This window comes from Salmo salar, chromosome 26 (genome assembly GCF_965601325.2).
Source record: "Salmo salar chromosome 26, fSalSal1, whole genome shotgun sequence".
Classification (NCBI taxonomy): Eukaryota; Metazoa; Chordata; class Actinopteri; order Salmoniformes; family Salmonidae; genus Salmo; species Salmo salar.
The window spans coordinates 37,192,598-37,215,000 of NC_138316.1; the positions used below are offsets into that span (position 1 = coordinate 37,192,598).

The 22,403-nt window shown below is 44.9% G+C and overlaps 1 protein-coding gene across 1 annotated transcript in view; it reads right to left on the reverse strand.

Annotated features, from left to right (window-relative positions):
* Nucleotides 1–429: 429 nt before the first annotated feature.
* LOC106594141 (pro-interleukin-16) overlaps nt 430–22,403 on the reverse strand; it is a 69,006-nt gene continuing 47,032 nt past the window's right edge. The window contains exons 14-27 of the mRNA XM_082969680.1: nt 21,805–21,937; nt 19,092–19,179; nt 18,293–18,576; nt 17,669–17,815; nt 17,358–17,516; nt 13,303–13,453; nt 12,348–12,921; nt 11,262–12,057; nt 8,853–9,040; nt 7,861–8,029; nt 5,189–5,290; nt 4,543–4,795; nt 4,078–4,206; nt 430–2,703 (exon numbers count right to left, since the gene is read on the reverse strand). Coding sequence (XP_082825806.1) covers nt 2,525–2,703; nt 4,078–4,206; nt 4,543–4,795; nt 5,189–5,290; nt 7,861–8,029; nt 8,853–9,040; nt 11,262–12,057; nt 12,348–12,921; nt 13,303–13,453; nt 17,358–17,516; nt 17,669–17,815; nt 18,293–18,576; nt 19,092–19,179; nt 21,805–21,937 — 3,352 coding nt within the window. The 3' untranslated portion in view covers nt 430–2,524. The remainder of the gene's footprint in view (nt 2,704–4,077; nt 4,207–4,542; nt 4,796–5,188; nt 5,291–7,860; nt 8,030–8,852; nt 9,041–11,261; nt 12,058–12,347; nt 12,922–13,302; nt 13,454–17,357; nt 17,517–17,668; nt 17,816–18,292; nt 18,577–19,091; nt 19,180–21,804; nt 21,938–22,403) is intronic.

The following is a 22,403-nucleotide window of genomic DNA, read 5'->3' on the forward strand; positions in this document are numbered from 1 at the left end:
TTCATCCACCTCTGGCCTGCTCGCCTCCCTACCTCTGAGGAAGCACAGTTCCCGCTCAGCCCAGTCAAAACTGTTCGCTGCCCTGGCACCCCAATGGTGGAACAAGCTCCCTCACGACGCCAGGACAGCGGAGTCAATCACCACCTTCCGGAGACACCTGAAACCCCACCTCTTTAAGGAATACCTAAGATAGGATAAAGTAATCCTTCTAACCCCCCCCCTTAAAAGATTTAGATGCACTATTGTAAAGTGATTGTTCCACTGGATATCATAAGGTGAATGCACCAATTTGTAAGTCGCTCTGGATAAGAGCGTCTGCTAAATGATTTAAATGTAGATGTAAGTCAAATAACTACATAGGTTTCAAAACATGAATGGTTATTGGCACAACAGTCTTGTGAATAAACTTTTGAAACATACACATACAGATTGGGTTAAATTGTTTTATTAGTATAATGTATATTATGATAAAGCTTTAGTACCAATATACAGAGTTTTAAATATCTATATTCTAATAGATTTTAGTACAAAATGTTCACACCCTGTGTTTTCCTTAATATCAAACTAGGAGAGAAAACAAGGTGAAAATGTGCTCCGGTTTAGTTATATCTTTGGTTTCACCCAGAAGGAGAATCTCAATTAGACACTCCTCGCGTCCTCTCGCCTGGCCTCCTCAAAACCAATTGGAGGAGAAGGGTCAGAGGGGCGGGACCTCTGGCTTTCTCATCCAATGGGTTTTGAAAAGGAGAGAGGACGCGAGGAGTTTGCAATTGAGATTCTCCCATTGTCATCTAATAAATGAACTAAGGGCTCTATTAAATCCGTAGCTCTGAAGATCCGCTTTATAGGGCGATTGACAATTAAAGACAATGTTCCCGCGGTCGCGGAGACTGCATTCATGGTAAACGGAAATTAACTTTACCTTTTGATGCTGATCTTCCGCGATATGAATTGAATCCAACTCATAGTCTTTGGTCTAAATAATGATTCCAACATCAAGCACAATACCACAATTCCATGAAAAATGCAGATCCCATTTTAAATATTTTGTATCAGTATCATACTCTTTTGGACTACATTACAGTATTGTACACTATTTCTAACAGTCAAAAGCAATGGAATGTCTCTCTCTTCCTTCATGTAAATACTGTATATCTGTGCAAATCTCAAACTCACTGTGGTCCCTGGTCTAGAAGTTCTGGGTGTAGGAAGGCAGTCAGAGCAAAGCACCTGTAAACTCACCTCTCTCTACAGTAACAGTCCCTGATTGTCATTGCAATATGATTTGATATAGAATATAGATATTATATTCATAACTACAGTATGTTAATAGTGCTCATATGAAATTATATGATGGCTTGTGGTTGATTTGTGTTCTAGTTGGCCCTGTTTATACCTGGTGCTAACTCTGATCTCGGGCTCTATTCAATCAGTAGCGCTGAAGACCTGCATTTCAGTGTGATTGAAATATAAAGGCAACGTTCCTGTGTTCGTGGAGACTGCATTCACAGTAAATTCATGTCGGCTCAATCGGAAATTACCTTTAATTTTCAATCACGCTATAATGCTAAACTTCAGCGATACGAATTGAATCAAGGCTGTTGTCCACATTCTGATTGCGGCCACATTTTTGCCATTGCATCTACACATTGTATTAAAATGTGTATCTTATCCGTCCTCTGTGTCCGCATTGTGACCAAGATTTACTGGTCCCTCCCTTTATGCAAATTATTCGACAGATATTATTTCAAAATAATATGTATTTTCTTTATTTAAAGACACATATAGATGCCATAAGACGATGGCGCCACCTGTCAATGATTTTAGAGGGATAATGATGATTTAAATGGTTTCCCTGTCCACATCCGTCTACACTTGGAAGATATCCAGACAACATGTGTGCCTGACTACCTCCGGTGGTGATCAGGAAGATCTGATCACAATGTAATCACAATAGGTATTTTAATTGCGGACACCTGTCTATAAATGTGGCCACAATCAATATGTGGTCAAATCTTGAGAATCAATAGCCCCGTTTATAGCTGGTGCTAACATGAGTCATTTGTCCTGATCTTGTCAACATTCTGATTGTGCCCACATTTTTAAGGAAGTGTAATTGTGATCAGATCTTTCTGACTACCTCCGTAGGTAGTCAGGGACCTATGGTATCTGGAGATCAATTAAGTGTAAACAGTATAAACTGACCTGAAATCAGTGTCTAGGGGTAACTCCTCAGTCTCCTCCTCCTTCCCCCTCCTGTTAACTACAGTGAGATGTCCCTCAGGCAGACCGTTCTGCCTCATCCTCCTTCCCCCTCCTGTTAACTACAGTGAGATGTCCCTCAGGCAGACCCTTCTGCCTCATCCTCCTTCCCCCTCCTGTTAACTACAGTGAGATGTCCCTCAGGCAGACCCTTCTGCCTCATCCTCCTTCCCCCTCCTGTTAACTACAGTGAGATGTCCCTCAGGCAGACCGTTCTGCCTCATCCTCCTTCCTCCTCCTGTTAACTACAGTGAGATGTCCCTCAGGCAGACCCTTCTGCCTCATCCTCCTTCCTTCTCCGGATGACTAGAGTGATATGCCCCTCAGGCAGAGCCTTGACGATGTTCCAGGCCTCGAAGCGGCTCAGCTCCTGGAGGGAGGTGCTCTGGACCTGCAGCAGCTCATCGCCAGACTGCAACCCGCTCTGCTCCGCAGCACCACCTATTGGGGTGCAGGAGAACACACTGTCACACATTGGTCTGTCGTGAAGTTTCCCCTAGGTGCAGATCTGGGATCAGCTTTCGCCTCCCCCAACTTATAAAAGTTAAAGTTTATAAAACTGTGCTTCTCTGCGTTGTTTGCATGGTTTCCTACTTTCCGTGACACCACAACACTTCTAACAATAAAATACATTGTTAAAAGTGTTAAGAAAAGGTCCTGTGTGGCTCAGCTGGTAGAGCATGGCACTTGTAACGTCAAGATCGTTGGTTTGATTCCTGCTGGGGTCACCCTTACTAAAAATGTATACACACACTACTTACTGTAAGTCACTTGGATAACAGTGTCTGCTAAATGGCACCTAAAGTTCACCCAAATGACAAACTGATATATTGATTTCCTGACCCTGTTAGAGTTTAGGGACATAGTAAGGCAGCAATCCGTGCTTTGGTTTTCTTTACTTGGCCACTGTCTCCAAATATTCCCTTTTTTGTGAACTATCCCTTTTAATCCTGTGCTGCTACTGTACCTTTAAATATCCTGTTGATGACCAGAGGCCTGTCTCCATGGATATTACTGTACCTTTAAATATCCTGTTGATGACCAGAGGCCTGTCTCCATGGATATTACTGTACGTTTAAATATCCTGTTGATGACCAGAGGCCTGTCTCCATGGATATTACTGTACCTTTAAATATCCTGTTGATGACCAGAGGCCTGTCTCCATGGATATTACTGTACCTTTAAATATCCTGTTGATGACCAGAGGCCTGTCTCCATGGATATTACTGTACCTTTAAATATCCTGTTGATGACCAGAGGCCTGTCTCCATGGATATTACTGTACCTTTAAATATCCTGTTGATGACCAGAGGCCTGTCTCCATGGATATTACTGTACCTTTAAATATCCTGTTGATGACCAGAGGCCTGTCTCCATGGATATTACTGTACCTTTAAATATCCTGTTGATGACCAGTGGCCTGTCTCCATGGATATTACTGTACCTTTAAATATCCTGTTGATGACCAGAGGCCTGTCTCCATGGATATTACTGTACCTTTAAATATCCTGTTGATGACCAGTGGCCTGTCTCCATGGATATTACTGTACATTTAAATATCCTGTTGATGACCGGAGGCCTGTCTCCATGGATATTACTGTACCTTTAAATATCCTGTTGATGACCAGAGGCCTGTCTCCATGGATATTACTGTACCTTTAAATATCCTGTTGATGACCAGAGGCCTGTCTCCATGGATATTACTGTACCTTTAAATATCCTGTTGATGACCAGAGGCCTGTCTCCATGGATATTACTGTACCTTTAAACATCCTGTTGATGACCAGTGGCCTGTCTCCATGGATATTACTGTACCTTTAAATATCCTGTTGATGACCAGTGGCCTGTCTCCATGGATAGAGCCTTTCCCTCCATCCAAACTGAAGCCCACGCCCCCTCCTCCTGTCTCCAGCTCCACAGTCAGCAAGGCTCCCCCATCCTCCACTACAGACAGACAGACAGACCGAGAGAGAGAGAGAGAGAGATGAACAACCAACGTTTACATACAGTACATACACTGTATGACACAGCCACAAATGCAAGCATTTCGCTACACCTGCAACAACATCTGCTAAATAATGTGTACGCAACCAATAAAATGGGATTTGATTTGATGTACGCTCCACACACACACACACACACACACACACACACACACACACACACACACACACACACACACACACACACACACACACACACACACACACACACACACACACACACAGTGTTGTGTGTGCTGTCTTACTAGGTGAACCTGTCTGACAACCTTGTACTCACCTGTGGGGTTGAGGTCTGTACTGCTACTGCTGACAGAGGAATTATCAGTCTTGTTCCCTCCTCCTCCTCCTCCCTCTCTCCCCTTGCTCACCACCACCACGGCCAGTCTCATGGTGCGGGCCTGGCGCAGCGTGGCGGTGGCGTCCGCGTGTGTCGCACCCCTTAGTGTCTGGCCGTTGATGGAGAGCACTTCGTCACCCTTCTCCACGGTCCCCTCTTGAGCCGCCAGGCCGTGGGGGAAAACACGATGCACCTGGGGGGAGGGAGGGAGAAATATCAGAACATTTACAATTGACATTCCCATTCTAAGCAATTCGCCTTGATTGGTGGAGCAGCTGACAGACATTTTGTAGAGTTGCTACTATCTGGCCATGATAGAAAGGACAGTACCAGGGCTTTATAGCCCTGTACTATCTTTAATTTTTAAGTCCAAAATCACGCTCCTAACTAATACAGACACTGTATTTTGTACAATACAACTTTATTGTCCATACAATATGTTACAGTGAACAACAGAAATGTGTCTTCTGCCGAATTCTCAACTCCCCCAGATAGCACACATCACACAGAAATACAATCTTTAACATAAATTCTGAGGATGTCATCACTTTTCATCTGCTCTAGCATGACCTTTCAGTATACTCACTGTGGTGGCCTTGCTCTCCAGGTCTATCCCACCTGCAATGCTGAAACCCAGACCTGCTCCTTCCTCCTTGTGCAGAATCACCACTTGGATGTGCTCAAATTGCTAGAAAGAGGGAAGAAAAGAAGTAATCTCTTTCATTCTAACATTCAAAATAATATTTTCATGTTTTTCGCTCACTTTGCAATGTTACTGCTGGTTCTTGTTCTTATCTATTAAGAGTAGGAGTGCTGATCTAGGATCAGGTCCCCCCGTCCATTTAATCTTATTCAATGTGATCTAAAAGACAAACTTGATCCTAGATCAGTAGCCCTGTTACTCTGAGACGATAAATACTTTGATGACGTGAGTCAGACGATTCATGGCCATTCACAGAGATATCTCAGTTTGATTATTAAACCCCAGCTGTTGTTGACAGTTTCCAGATGATTCTATGTCTGTGAGAGAGCCGAGGGGGACCAAGTGTCTCGCCCTCACCTCCGGGCTTTACACCAGACACACACAAACACACACGAGACACACACACACAAACAGACAAACACACATACGCACACACACCAGACACACACACACACACACAAACAGCCACAAAGGCACACATTGTAGTAAGAGTGCGGTAATGACATATCGAGAAAGGAAATACATACAGATGTTCTCCTGAGCACAGAGCCAAGTGGTCCTTCAAGAGAGGTGTGTGTGTGTGTGTGTGTGTGTGTGTGTGTGTGTGTGTGTGTGTGTGTGTGTGTGTGTGTGTGTGTGTGTGTGTGTGTGTGTGTGTGTGTGTGTGTGTGTGTGTGTGTGTGTGTGTGTGTGTGTGTGTGTGTGTGTGTGTGTGTGTGTGTCTGTGTAGACAAAAGCTTTGATTGGCTCACAGAATGGAAATAGAGAACAGAAACGCAATACAAACTGTCATACTCTGCCCTCCATGAAAGCCACTTAATACACACCGTGATACTCTGTCCTCCCTGAAAGCCACTTAATACACACCGTGATACTCTGTCCTCCCTGAAAGCCTTTCAATACACACTGTGATACTCTGTCCTCCCTGAAAGCCTTTCAATACACACTGTGATACTCTGTCCTTCCTGAAAGCCTCTTAATACACACTGTGATACTCTGTCCTCCCTGAAAGCCTTTCAATACACACTGTGATACTCTGTCCTCCCTGAAAGCCACTTAATACACACTGTGATACTCTGTCCTCCCTGAAAGCCACTTAATACACACTGTGATACTCTGTCCTCCCTGAAAGCCACTTAATACACACTGTGATACTCTGTCCTCCCTGAAAGCCTTTCAATACACACTGTGATACTCTGTCCTCCCTGAAAGCCTCTTAATACACACTGTGATATTCTGTCCTCCCTGAAAGCCTTTCAATACACACTGTGATACTCTGTCCTCCCTGAAAGCCACTTAATACACACACACAAACACAGACAGACTCACACACACAGACTCTCTCTCACACACACACACACACACACACACACACACACACACACACACACACACACACACACACACACACACACACACACACACACACACACACACACACACACACACACACACACACACGCGCACACACACACACACACACACACACACACACACACACACACACACACACACCTGCAGCTGAGCACTAACGTAATCCTTAATGGTCCCTCCAGTCCTGTAGTGGAGCTCATTCCTACAGGCTTGTTGTTTTGCAGAAGCCAGTGTTGAGTACTGCATGAGAGAGCAGCTCTTACCATGCTTCCCACACAGCACCCTATTATCCAGAGCCTTATGGGCCCTGGTCAAAAGTAGTGCACTTTAGAGGGAATAGCATGTCATTTGGGATGCAGCCTTGGACTCAGGGGTATAGATTACCTCAACCACTTAGAGAGTAGACCAGAGATGAGAGATTCCCAACAGTAAGAGTGGACAATCTGTCATGACTGGATGTTAATGTAGTGTTCATGTGGTGTTCACGTTCGGTGTTGATGTGGTGTTAATGTGGTATTCATGTGGTATTCATATGGTGTTCAAGTGGTGTTCATGTGGTGTTCATGTGGTGTCCAAGTGGTGTTCATGTGGTGCTGATGTGGTGTTGATGTGGTGTTCATGTGGTGTTGATGTGGTGTTGATGTTGTGTTACTGTGGTGTTAATGTGGTGTTAATGTGGTGTTACTGTGGTGTTGATGTGGTGTTGATGTGGTGTTACTGGGGTGTTAATGTGGTGTTGATGTGGTGTTACTGTGGTGTTGATGTGGTGTTGATGTGGTGTTACTGTGGTGTTAATGTGGTGTTGATGTGGTGTCAATGTGGTGTTGATGTGGTGTTAATGTGGTGTTAATGTGGTGTCAATGTGGTGTTGATGTGGTGTCAATGTGGTGTTGATGTGGTGTTAATGTGGTGTCAATGTGATGTTGATGTGGTGTCAATGTGGTGTTGATGTGGTGTTAATGTGGTGTTAATGTGGTGTTGATGTGGTGTTAATGTGGTGTTACTGTGGTGTTGATGTGGTGTTGATGTGGGGAACATCATTATTTGACACCCTAATACAGTCAGCGAGGCCCTTCTAGTGAGGAAGAGGTGGATGGACCTCCAAATAAATTTAAAACAATGAAACAGACAGGCCGGACAGACGGACAGAAAGACTGACAGACAGAATGAGAAAGTTTCACCTTCAGTGTTTCCTCATCCAGAGCTTTCACTTCCTGGATCATGGTCTGTATTTCCTGTGGAGGGATGGCTGAGATAACAGAGTGGGCACATGCTGACGGAGATGGGCGTGAGACCAGGTCCCCTCCCTCCTCCCCCCACTCAATGGTACACTGCCTCAGATCAGAGAGGCTGAGAGGAATAGGGAAGCAAACAGAGTTCAACTCACGCACTGACACTGGTCACATACAGAACACACACACAGACACACCTTCTGTATTACAGGTTCATCGTAGCTACTCTCATAATCATGCATTTCACTGTATGAAAACTAAATAGAGAGTTATGTTTTAGGTTGGTCAATCTGTTACAGACTAAACTCTGAGAGGATTTCAGTCAGATTAACACTTTAGACATAATGTCACATCTTAGAACAGGAATAACACGTGTGACTTCCTATTTGTTCACTTCCTGTGTTCATACTTCCTCTTACTAAAGATGATACTGCCACGATTGCATTAAGCCCTGTGAAGCAGGGACAAAATACAGAAAAGATTTGATCTAAAATATGCCTGTTCCATCTGATAATATATAATGCCATCTCTACTTTACAGTATCTGACTTCCAGGGAGCAGTGCTATCTTACTTTTTTCATAGCAAGCACTACTACAGTGTAGGTCTATAGACATACTAGACTATTATCAGCTCTTGTGAAATCAGTGTATATTTATACCTTTTCATCCAATCACCTGAGAGGTAGTATGTGTATGCCTGTCTGGTATCAATCATTGGAACAGAGAATATGCTGTATATACCAGGGTAAGGGTCAATTCCATTTCAATTACATCCATTTAGGAAGTAAACTGAAATTCCAATTTGAAATTCTTCTCACAGAGAAGCATTGAGAAAAACTGGAATACTAACTTCCTTTTACTTCCTGAATTGATTGAATTTTAATGGAATTGACCCCAACCCTGGTATACGCTGTATGTTGATATTTTCAGAGAGTTTTTACCTGACAGAGAAGCTATTCTCATTGCTGTCGGGGCCAGGGGAGAGGGGGGTGTTCTGGGCCGGGTCGGGCTCCTCCGGGCTGCAAACTAGAGGGGATGCAGGGGGTGGGTCTGACCCGGGGTTACCCGGACTAGTAGGACAGTTGGAGGGGAGCAGGGAGTGCATGGAACGCATCAGGGCATGGGAAACCTGGAGTAGAGTAGAGCAAAGCAGTTAACAGTAGAGCAGAGTAGAGCAGAGCAGAGCAGATAAGAGTAGAGCAGAGCAGAGTAGAGCAGAGCAGAGCAGATACGAGTAGAACAGAGCAGATAAGAGTAGAGCAGAGCAGAGTAGAGTAGAGCAGATAAGAGTAGAGCAGAGCAGATAAAAGTAGAGCAGAGCAGAGTAGAGTAGAGCAGATAAGAGTAGAACAGAGCAGATAAGAGTAGAGCAGAGCAGAGTAGAGCAGATAAGAGTATAACAGAGCAGATAAAAGTAGAGCAGAGCAGAGTAGAGTAGAGCAGATCAGAGTAGAGCAGAGCAGATAAGAGTAGAGCAGAGCAGATAAAAGTAAAGCAGAGCAGAGTAGAGCAGAGCAGATAAGAGTAGAGCAGAGCAGAGTAGAGCAGAGCAGATAAGAGTAGAGCAGAGCAGATAAGAGTAGAGCAGAGCAGATAAGAGTAGTGCAGAGCAGATAAAAGTAGAGCAGAGCAGATAAGAGTAGAGCAGAGCAGAGTAGAGCAGAGCAGATCAGAGTAGAACAGAGCAGAGTAGAGCAGAGCAGATAAGAGTAGAGCAGATAAGAGTAGAGCAGATAAGAGTAGAGCAGAGTAGAGCAGAGCAGAGCAGAGTAGAGCAGAGCAGAGTAGAGCAGAGCAGATAAAAGTAGAGCAGAGCAGATAAGAGTAGAGTAGATCAGATAAAAGTAGAGCAGAGCAGATAAGAGTAGAGTAGAGCAGAGCAGATAAAAGTAGAGCAGAGTAGAGCAGAGCAGATAAGAGTAGATAGAGCAGAGTAGAGTATAGCAGATAAGAGTAGAGCAGAGCAGAGTAGAGCAGATAAGAGTAGAGTAGAGCAGATAAGAGTAGAGCAGCGCAGATAAGAGTAGAGCAGAGCAGAGTAGAGCAGAGCAGAGCAGATATGAGTAGAGCAGAGCAGATAAGAGTAGAGTAGAGCAGATAAAAGTAGAGCAGAGCAGATAAGAGTAGAGTAGAGCAGAGCAGATAAAAGTAGAGCAGAGCAGAGTAGAGCAGAGCAGAGCAGATAAGAGTAGATAGAGCAGAGTAGAGTATAGCAGATAAGAGTAGAGCAGAGCAGATAAAAGTAGAGCAGAGCAGATAAGAGCAGAGTAAATCAGATAAAAGTAGAGCAGAGCAGATAAGAGTAGAGTAGAGTAGAGCAGAGCAGAGTAGAGTAGAGCAGTGCAGAGCAGAGTAGAGCAGAGCAGAGCAGAGCAGAGCAGAGTAGAGTAGAGTAGAGTAGAGTAGAGTATAGTATAGTATAGTAGAGTAGAGTAGAGTAGAGTAGAGCAGAGCAGAGTAGAGTAGAGCAGAGCAGAGTATGAAACATGTCATGGTTAGGGCACTGCTGTTCTTTTCTACCCTTCATCCCACCTCAAGAGGCCATTATAGCACCGTCTTACACCATGGGTGAAACAACTGTCATGTGTTCTTTCTATAATAGTCTAAAGTAAAGTAATTATCCAATTAGTCCACAATAAGTTGCCAAATCCCAACCGGGTGAATTAACTTCAAATGAAATGTCTGCTGACACTCATTCCCATCAGCAGCCTACACTGTAGTAATTATTCATTATTACTATTATTATCTCAAGGACACTGATCAACATAATGAACCACTTAATTCATTATCTGTTCACAACATTATATGAGAATAATAGAAAATGGAGGGGAAAAACAAATGAAAAAGAACAGAACAGCTGAGTTGACTATGTTACGGTGCTTAGTCTGGCTATGGCATCCCACTGGGCACACACTGTTTTAATCAACATTGTTTCCACGTCATTTCAACGTTACAGATGTTGAATTGAGGTTAAATTGACGTCTGTGCCAGTGGGATAGCCTATAGTTCATTTGTTCATTTAGCAGATAAGACACGTATATTCCTGTGCCCTTACCACAGTCAAAACACATATATTTTATAGTAAGAATATAATGAAATATAACAGAATATTATATAAATTATATTGTTTCCCAAGCAAACTATTGCCAAGTGCCGCAGGTGCGCACAATCCACACACTAAATGACAGTTACAAACATATTGCATGCACCTGTTACAGAGTAATTACATGGGTTATTCAACTGGTATGAAGCTTATGTGACATTTCATACATTTCATCAGTTAAATTGAACATTTTACAATTTACACTTGGACGATGTGATGTAATGTAAAGTGTGGACCAAAGACGCACCTGGTTACTGAAGGAAAGTATCTTCCCCAGACTCTCTCCCTCCAGTCCTCTTAGAGTTGTTGACCCATCCGGGGAGGGAGAGGCAGGCAGGGGCAGGCTACGCGTCCGCAGGCTGGCCTGCTTGCCCTGAGCCTGGGCATGGCTCTGGTCTCCCTCCCCCTCCTCTGGTAGTTGTAGTGGACCAAAGCTCTCTCCTTTGGAGCTGCTGGACCTCCTGGGCACCGGGCCGGAGGGGGAGATGGAGGCCTCTACAGCCCCATCAAGGGGCTCTGTTTCTGGTTCGGCCTCGGGGAGAGTTGCCTCTAGGGTGGATGGGGTGGTGGTGGTGTCCTCGGGGGATGGCGAGTCAGAGATCTCTGCATTGGGGTCTGTTGTCTCTTCCACTGGGGTCTGGAGCTCCGAGGTAGGGTGTGGGGTCGGAAGAAGAGAAAAGCAGGTAGGAGGAGAAGGGTGGGAGGCAGGAGAGGGCGGAAGGATGGAGTGAGGAGAGGCTGCAGGGGGAAAAGAGGACATCCTCCTGTCCTTGTCCTTGTCAAGGATTGGAGAGGTCACTTTGGCTCCTTTGCCCATGTCATGTTGGATTGTGCCATTCTCCTCTAAGAGAGGGGGGTCACTCCTGACGGGTGCCTTGTCCTTCAAAGGGAGGGAAGTGGAGGGGGCTAGGGGCCTCCTGTTGTTGCCCTCCGTCTCCTGACCCTTACCCTCAGGACTAGAGAAGGTCTCAAATGAATGGATCTTCTGCTTGATTGACAGCTGGGCTGCAGAGGAGGTGGGCCGCAGACGTACCCCGAAGGTGCTGTTGAAATACACATTTTTAAATGTTATTGTCCATCCACCTGGATAATTTACATGAGACAGAAATTCTTGTTGGCTTATAACTCATGAACACACAATACTTGATGGACCGACTGGGAATCAAACACAGGTCACCTATACCCTTCAACACCACCTCAACCGACTGAAATAAAGGCCTACACTTTAGGCACTAACACAAGTCTTCAGATCTCAGGAAAGACTGAACCGCCTCCGCTACATTTTCATAAAACACAAGATAAAGGAGAAATGTTATGGAGAAACACTACGTACGTTCCACCGCCTCTGATGTCCAGGGGTTTGGCCATCTCAGCCTGGGGCCTCCCATTCCTAATACTCCTGAGGCTCTGACGGTTCCACACAGGCTTGGGGGCAACTGGGGGGCCCTTCCTCATCCCTAGGGGGTCCTCAGTCCTTGGGCTGGGGGTGGAGATTAGGGAGGCAGGGGTGGAGGGGGTGGTGGGGTCTGGGGCGGTGTGGTGGGTGGAAGTACAGTTCAGTTCAGGAAGCTCGGGAAACTCACTCGGTTGGCTCATGGCGACTGGGGAGTGTGTGTCGTTGGGGTGTCTGTCGGTTTGTGATGGAGTGTGTGTAGCGTCGTGGTGTGAGCTGAGATGGTGTGTTTGTTGTTGGTTACTGTGGGAGTGTGCGTTGTGACGGTGTGTGCTTGGATGAGTCAGACTCTGGTTCTGATGGGGGTCTTCAGGACTTCCAAGATCAGGGGCGCTGTCGGAGATCCTAACCCAGGGGTCGTGAAGCTTTTCTGGGGGGAGCTGCTCCATGCGGCCCTGCCTCCTCAGGCCTGGCCTCTTACTCTGGGAGCAGAGGAGGAAGGCAGATTCAGCACCTGAACACAGACAACACAGGAAACACAGTCTAAGAGGAGGAGAGATACAAGTACTTCATAATGAGCTAGACTCACACTGCCCCCATTAAAATAATGCATTCATACCTGCTCAACCTTCTGCTTTACTAATAACGTTAAATAGTAAGTTGTGGTGCCATTAAATGTCACAATGTAAGAAATGATCCTAAGATGGCGTTCACAACTAAATAACATGTTGTCTTTCAGGAAACAAACTGCAAATTAACTGCAATTAACTATAGGGGCCATCAAATAGCTGTATATTTGACTGTTAGCTCTGTATTTACAAATGGTGTATTCTAATATATTTTTGGAAATTGAATGTGACCGACAAAAAAAAGTATTGAGGTTCCCATACGATACCTGTGTGTAGTCTGTCTTCTGTGCAGGATGAGTATCGAGGGCAGTCAGTGATGGCAGCAGAGCGAGCCTCTGAGTGGGTGAGAGTCTCTCCACTTCCCCCTGAGTGTTCTCTCTCTCTTTCTCTCTCTCTTTCTCTCTCACTCTCGACTTCCTGGAACACAGATAAACAGGAAGTTAAAACGTTGAGCGCACCACTCAGCATCTGACCACAGAAAGGTGTTGTAATTCACCCTGCATTTACTACCGCTCGTTACCCTCCACAACTTCACATCAACATGCATCCATCCATCACACTCACAACGGCCAGATGCAGAACATAATTGAATCACACACCGTGCCAAGGCAAGGCCATTCCATGATATCCAATTGCTTCATGCCTGATGTGGGTATAACACAAGCATCTTTCAGAATTACAGGTGAATCACTTACAAACACATAAGCAAATACTTCCAGAACGGAGAGAAGCCATCCTTACTATAAAAGCTTGCATTGTGAGACAGGTTTAAGGTTTAATGTTTCAGGGACAGGATACATAGGGAAGAGGTGTCATATTTGTCCATCCATGCCCGCTCAAAGGCATGAATGTATGACATTCTGTAAACAAAAATGTAAAGGTATGACTGGTATGTTCATATTTTCTATTTGAAAAAGCACCATTCTCAGTCCAAAGACATCTCCATGCAAAACATTCACCAACACACATTCAAGAGTATGAAACGGTCCCACATACATTTCTACACAGTAACCTTATGATCTTTCTCAAAGCCTTGTATACACTGCTAACAAGCTGGAAGCATGTAGATGTGGATGCAGAAACAACACATGGGACAATACACATTAGTTAGAGGCACATTTTATTAGTATACTGTATTTAGTAAATTCAGCATGTTTTAGCATATTGCTTATGGACAGAGAATAAGAAAAACAGTGAGATTATGTCTAATGTTATCCTTCTCTGCACTAATGTCTAATGTTGTCGTTGTGGAAATTCTTACACAGGCACTCGAAGTCAATCTTAAGTGAATCACTCTTTATTGTCAGCAGGCTGGAGAGGTCCCAGTCAGACTTAGATACATATAGTAGCAATCTGAAGTGAGCTATAACGGGGCAGTCCCATTAGTTCCCTTATATACTGACAAGTTATATTTGCATGATTTAGCTTATTTATCATTCATAATTAATGTTTGTTTCATTCATGTGACAACCAATACTGGGTCATGCTTGTGACAGACCAGTACCTCACGAGACATCTTCTCTAAGCTGAGTCCTTGAAACTGAGATATCATTTCTCTAAACAAGGTTCTGGGCGTACTGCCAAATTGCAGATACTGATAGTGAGGATTCATTCAATCAGATTGAACACGGAAATTGGTTTATAGAAAAGCACAAACAGAGAACATAGAAATTGGTTTATAGAAAAGCACAAACATAAAAATGTCCATCACATTGTCCTGTTGTGTTCATTAGGCACCAAATGGAAGAAACAGGGAGGGACTAGCTGGACTTGTCCAATAAGAAACGTTCATTTTCGTATTAAGACGTTTCCGTTGCATGCCTTAATGAACTCGACCCAGCTCTGCAGATCAGCTTCACAGACAATTGTGGTTTCAGAGAATATGCAAGCAGAAGAACCAATGTAAAACAGAATGACATGTCTCAACCACAGCTGATGCCTGATGCATGGAGACTACGCAACTCTGTTTTACAGAGATTTTGATCACGCCCCCTTCTTCCCTACAGTAGCTACCATTTATGGGCAATAGAAGCATGCAGTCTAGCTCTTCCTCAGATGTACGGCAGTATGAACGACAGCCAGTCATATCAAGCTGCTAACGTCCTGTTGAGATGCATCGATATTTACATTACTTTTATCCATCAATTCAAATTCATTATTTAAAAAAAGTTCAAACCTGCTTACAATATAGATATTCATCCATCCATCCACAGTAATACATGTTTAAGTCAAGATGACCGGTTAGATAAGTGTATACTTAGTAAATTCAGCATCTATTAGCATATTATATTGCTTACGGACAGAGAATAAGAAAAACAGTGAGATTATGTCTAATGTTATCCTTCTCTGCACTAATGTCTAATGTTGTCGTTGTGGAAATTCTTACACAGGGACACTCGAAGTCAATCTTAAGTGAATCACTCTTTATTGTCAGCAGGCTGGAGAGGTCCCAGTCAGACTTAGATACATATAGTAGCAATCTGAAGTGAGCTATAACGGGGCAGTCCCATTAGTTCCCTTATTCCCTTATATAGTGCCCGCTTGACCCTATCCCCTCCTCTCTCCTCCAGACCATTTCCGGAGACCTTCTCGCTTACCTCACCTCGCTCATCAACTCATCCTTGACCGCTGGCTACGTCCCTTCCGTCTTCAAGAGAGCGAGAGTTGCACCCCTTCTCAAAAAACCTACACTTGATCCCTCCGATGTCAACAACTACAGACCAGTATCCCTTCTTTCTTTTCTCTCCAAAACTCTCGAGCGTGCCGTCCTTGGCCAGCTCTCTTGCTATCTCTCTCAGAATGACCTTCTTGATCCAAATCAGTCAGGTTTCAAGACTGGTCATTCAACTGAGACTGCTCTTCTCTGTGTCATGGAGGCTCTCCGCACTGCTAAAGCTAACTCACTCTCCTCTGCTCTCATCCTTCTAGACCTATCTGCTGCCTTTGATACTGTGAACCATCAGATCCTCCTCTCCACCCTCTCCGAGTTGGGCATCTCCGGCGCGGCTCACTCTTGGATTGCGTCCTACCTGACAGGTTGCTCCTACCAGGTGGCGTGGCGAGAATCCGTCTCCGTACCACGTGCTCTCACCACTGGTGTCCCCCAGGGCTCAGTTCTAGGCCCTCTCCTATTCTCGCTATACACCAAGTCACTTGGCTCTGTCATATCCTCACATGGTCTCTCCTATCATTGCTACGCAGACGACACACAATTAATCTTCTCCTTTCCCCCTTTTGATAACCAGGTGACGAATCGTATCTCTGCATGTCTGGCAGACATATCAGTGTGGATGACGGATCACCACCTCAAGCTGAACCTCGGCAAGACGGAGCTGCTCTTCCTCCCGCGGAAGGACTGCCCGTTCCATGATCTCGCCATCACGGTTGACAACTCCATTGTGTCCTCCTCCCAGAGTGCCCTGTCATTCTCCGCTAACATCAAGGTGGTGACCCGATCCTGTAGGTTCATGCTCTACAACATTCGCAGAGTATGACCCTGCCTCACACAGGAAGCGGCGCAGGTCCTAATCCAGGCACTTGTCATCTCTCGTCTGGATTACTGCAACTCGCTGTTGGCGGGGCTCCCTGCCTGTGCCATTAAACCCCTACAACTCATCCAGAACGCCGCAGCCCGTCTGGTGTTCAACCTTCCCAAGTTCTCTCACGTCACACCGCTCCTCCGCACACTCCACTGGCTTCCAGTTGAAGCTCGCATCTGCTACAAGACCATGGTGCTTGCCTACGGAGCTGTGAGGGGAACGGCACCTCCGTACCTTCAGGCTCTGATCAGTCCCTACACCCAAAGAAGGGCACTGCGTTCATCCACCTCTGGCCTGCTCGCCTCCCTACCTCTGCGGAAGCACAGTTCCCGCTCAGCCCAGTCAAAACTGTTCGCTGCTCTGGCACCCCAATGGTGGAACAAGCTCCCTCACGACGCCAGGACAGCGGAGTCAATCACTACCTTCCGGAGACACCTGAAACCCCACCTCTTTAAGGAATACCTGGGATAGGATTAAGTAATCCTTCTAACCCCCCCCTCCCCCCCCCTCCCCCCCCAAAAATATATAGATGTACTATTGTAAAGTGGTTGTTCCACTGGATATCATAAGTTGAATGCACCAATTTGTAAGTCGCTCTGGATAAGAGCGTCTGCTAAATGACGTAAATGCAAAATGTAAATGTAAACAAAAAAATATATAAAAACAGTGAGATTATGTCAGATGCTGTCCTTTTCTGCACTATTGGGTTGTGTTCATTAGGCACCAAATTGAAGAAACCAGACTATCATTGTAAATAGGTGTAAATAATGTTCTATCCCTACCTGACAGTTGGTATGTGTGGGACTCCATCCGTCCTCTCTAACAGGGGAGCCTCTACTGGAAACATTGGAGTCTGGCAGGCCCCCAGGGGCCCCCTCCTCACTAGTGACGTCTTGGTGTCTGCAGTACCTCCTTGGAGGTGTCAGGGCTTTGGGCCTGTTCTAGGGTCAGATTAGGAAAATATGTGTTATATAAACGTTTCTTATTGGACGAGTCCAGGTAGTCCCAGCCTGTTTCAGTGCATTATTCTTCCATTTGGTGCCTAAAGTGTGGCCTTCCAAAACTTGTATGGAAACGTCTGAAGTTAAGCTACCTTATTTCCCCTTGTGGCCAGGTCTAATGTGCGCTGGCTGGAGAGGTTGGCTGCTGGGGAGTTGTAGGGGACGTTGTAGTCATCATCAGGAACAGGGTAGACCAATGCAGACAGTCTGTTATCACACCAGGGCTCAGGCGTGGACCCCTACAACCATGAGATCAAGACGGATAAGGACCCTAGAACCATGACCCCTTGAACTCTCAGAAACATGAGACAAAGAGGTATTAGAACCCTCAAACCATGACCCCTAGAACCCCTACACCCATGAGATAAAGACGGATTAGAATCCCTAGAACCATGACCCCTAGAACCCCTACACCCATGAGATAAAGACAGATTAGAATCTCTAGAACCATGACCCCTAGAACCCCTACACCCATGAGATACAGACAGATTAGAATCTCTAGAACCATGACCCCTAGAACCCCTACACCCATGAGATACAGACAGATTAGAATCTCTAGAACCATGACCCCTAGAACCCCTACACCCATGAGATAAAGACAGATTAGAATCTCTAGAACCATGACCCCAGAACCCCTACAACCACGAGACAAAGAGGTATTTGAACCTCTAGAACCATGACAGATTATTCTGGGATGCTTGGTTGTGTTGAGTTACCATGGGGATGTCGAGGCTGTGGACCCTTTCCATCAGATTATGGTGTGTGTTGTGGTTGTGGTTGGGTATAGTCAGGGTTTGACCATTAACTAGGTTGGTTCCTGGTCCAGGGCAGCGGTTGTGCTGATGGTTATGATGGTGGTTCTGGTTGTATGTGTTGCTGTCACTACAGGAGCGGGTCATGTTCTTCTGGGTCCGCCGGGCAGTCAGTTGGCTGAAGCCCCTCGCCACACAGCGCTCACACTTCCCTCTGGAGTGGGAGCAGGGGTCAGACCTACGCAGACCTGGGGTTAAGAGGTCACAGAGAGAAGATAGATAGATAGATAGATAGATAGATAGATAGATAGATAGATAGATAGATAGATAGATAGATAGATAGATAGATAGATAGATAGATAGATAGATAGATAGATAGATAGATAGATAGATAGATAGATAGATAGATAGATAGATAGATAGATAGATAGATAGATAGATAGATAGATAGATAGATAGATAGATAGATAGATAGATAGATAGATAGATAGATAGATAGATAGATAGATAGATAGATAGATAGATAGATAGATAGATAGATAGATAGATAGATAGATAGATGGATACTGAGTTAATAAAGGTTGTTAGCGTCTATACTCCACTGAGTTAATAAAGGTTGTTACCGTCTATACTCCACTGAGTTAATAAAGGTTGTTACCGTCTATACTCCACTGAGTTAATAAAGGTTGTTACCGTCTATACTCCACTGAGTTAATAAAGGTTGTTACCGTCTATACTCCACTGAGTTAATAAAGGTTGTTACCGTCTATACTCCACTGACTGGCGTCCTGCTTCAGTTGGCTGGTCTCTACAGCCTGGGCTATGGCATCGTTCAGCTGCTGCTCTGACACCTAAAGATACACACAGACACATTGCATTTAACACACACAGCCCCCCACACCCACACTCCCTCCCCAACACTACACACATGTACATCTGTACCAAAGTAAACTAGTTTATATAAGGCCAGACAGGGTATGTACCATTTATTTTACATATTTTCATTTCACTTTTATTGAACTAGGCAAGTCAGTTAAGAACAAATTCTTATTTACAATGATGGCCTACCCCAGCCAAATCCTCCCCCAACCCGGACAATTCTGGGCCAATTGTGCACCACGTTATGAGACTCCTGATTATGGCCGGCTGTAATACCGCCCGGGATTGAACCAGGGTCAGTAGTGTCACCTCTAGCACTGATATGCAGTGTGTTAGACCACTGCGCCACTCGGGAGACCAATAATTAAGGTTAGACAGGGTGTGATTATAAGGTTAGACAGGGTGTGTATAAGGTTAGACAGAGTGTGTATATAAGGTTAGACAGGGTGTGTATATAAGGTTAGACAGGGTGTGTATATAAGGTTAGACAGGGTGTGTATATAAGGTTAGACAGGGTGTGTATATAAGGTTAAACAGGGTGTGTATATAAGGTTATACAGGGTGTGTGTATAAGGTTAGACAGGGTGTGTATATAAGGTTAGACAGGGTGTGTATATAAGGTTAGACAGGGTGTGTATATAAGGTTAGACAGGGTGTGAATATAAGGTTAGACAGGGTGTGTGTATAAGGTCAGACAGGGTGTGTATAGAAGGTTAGACAGGGTGTGTGTATAAGGTCAGACAGGGTGTGTATAGAAGGTTAGACAGGGTATGTATATAAGGTTAGACAGGGTGTGTATAAGGTTATACAGGGTGTGTATATAAGGTTAGACAGGGTGTGTATATAAGGTCAGACAGAGTGTGTATATAAGGTCAGACAGAGTGTGTGTATAAGGTTAGACAGGGTGTGTATATAAGGTTAGACAGGGTGTGTATATAAGGTTAGACAGGGTGTGTATATAAGGTCAGACAGGGTGTGTATATAAGGTTAGACAGGGTGTGTATATAAGGTTAAACAGGGTGTGTATATAAGGTTAAACGGGGTGTGTATATAAGGTTAGACAGGGTGTGTATATAAGGTTAGACAGGGTGTGTATATAAGGTCAGACAGGGTGTGTATATAAGGTCAGACAGGGTGTGTGTATATAAGGTTAGACAGGGTGTGTATATAAGGTTAGACAGGGTGTGTATATAAGGTCAGACAGAGTGTGTATATAAGGTTAAACAGGGTGTGTATATAAGGTCAGACAGGGTGTGTGTATATAAGGTTAGACAGGGTGTGTATATAAGGTCAGACAGAGTGTGTATATAAGGTTAAACAGGGTGTGTATATAAGGTCAGACAGGGTGTGTGTATATAAGGTCAGACAGGGTGTGTATATAAGGTTAGACAGGGTGTGTATATAAGGTTAGACAGAGTGTGTATATAAGGTCAGACAGAGTGTGTATATAAGGTCAGACAGGGTGTGTATATAAGGTTAGACAGGGTGTGTATATAAGGTTAGACAGGGTGTGTATATAAGGTTAGACAGGGTGTGTATATAAGGTTAGACAGGGTGTGTATATAAGGTTAGACAGAGTGTGTATATAAGGTCAGACAGGGTGTGTATATAAGGTTAGACAGGGTGTGTATATAAGGTTAGACAGGGTGTGTGTATATAAGGTTAGACAGGGTGTGTATATAAGGTTAGACAGGGTGTGTATATAAGGTTAGACAGAGTGTGTATATAAGGTTAGACAGGGTGTGTATATAAGGTTAGACAGGGTGTGTATATAAGGTCAGACAGAGTGTGTATAGAAGGTTAGACAGGGTGTGTATATAAGGTCAGACAGGGTGTGTATATAAGGTCAGACAGAGTGTGTATATAAGGTCAGACAGGGTGTGTATATAAGGTTAGACAGGGTGTGTATAAGGTTAGACAGGGTGTGTATATAAGGTTAGACAGGGTGTGTATATAAGGTCAGACAGGGTGTGTATATAAGGTCAGACAGGGTGTGTATATAAGGTCAGACAGGGTGTGTATATAAGGTCAGACAGGGTGTGTATATAAGGTTAGACTGGGTGTGTATATAAGGTTAGACAGGGTGTGTATATAAGGTCAGACAGGGTGTGTATATAAGGTCAGACAGGGTGTGTATATAAGGTCAGACAGGGTGTGTATATAAGGTCAGACAGGGTGTGTATATAAGGTTACACAGGGTGTGTATTTAAGGTTAGACAGGGTGTGTGTATATAAGGTTAGACAGGGTGTGTGTATATAAGGTCAGACAGGGTGTGTATATAAGGTTAGACAGGGTGTGTATATACGGTCAGACAGGGTGTGTATAAGGTTATACAGGGGGTGTATATAAGGTCAGACAGAGTGTGTATATAAGGTCAGACAGGGTGTGTATATAAGGTTAGACAGGGTGTGTATATAAGGTTAGACAGGGTGTGTATAAGGTTAGACAGGGTGTGTATATAAGGTTAGACAGGGTGTGTATATAAGGTCAGACAGGGTGTGTATATAAGGTCAGACAGGGTGTGTATATAAGGTCAGACAGGGTGTGTATATAAGGTCAGACAGGGTGTGTATATAAGGTTAAATGGGGTACGTACTTTGGGGTCGGGGTGTCGACTGATGATGATCTGGACCGGCCCGGGGGAACACTGACTCAGAACCGTGTACACATCGTTCAGGACCATGTTGTACACCACTGTGTTGTTGATCTCCATAATCTCATCTCCACATCTAGGAGAGGAAATAGGGGGAGAGAGGGGAGGGGGAGAGCGAGGGGAGGGGTGGGGAACGGGGGGGAGAGAGGGGGGGGAAGGGGGGAGAGAGAGGAGGGTTGAGAGAGAGGTGAGGGGGAGAGAGTGCAGAGGTGGAGAGAGGGGAGGGGGAGAGGGAGTGTTGAGGGATTAGAGAGGGAGGTTAGAGAGGGTGTGAGAGAAGGGATAGGGAGAGAGAGAGGGGAGGGGGAAAGAGAGGAGAGAGAGAGGGGTGAGGGGGAGAGAGAGGGGAGGGAGAAAGAGAGGGGAGGTGGAGAGAGATTGGAGGGGAGAGAGAGAGGGGCGGGGACGAGAGAGTAGCGAGGGAAGAGAGAGGGGAAGGGGAGATGGAGAGTGAGTGTGGAGATTAAAGTATAGTAACTGATGCACAGACCATGTGTCAACAATAAACTGCTCTGGATGCGTGAGTCTGCTAAATGACTAAT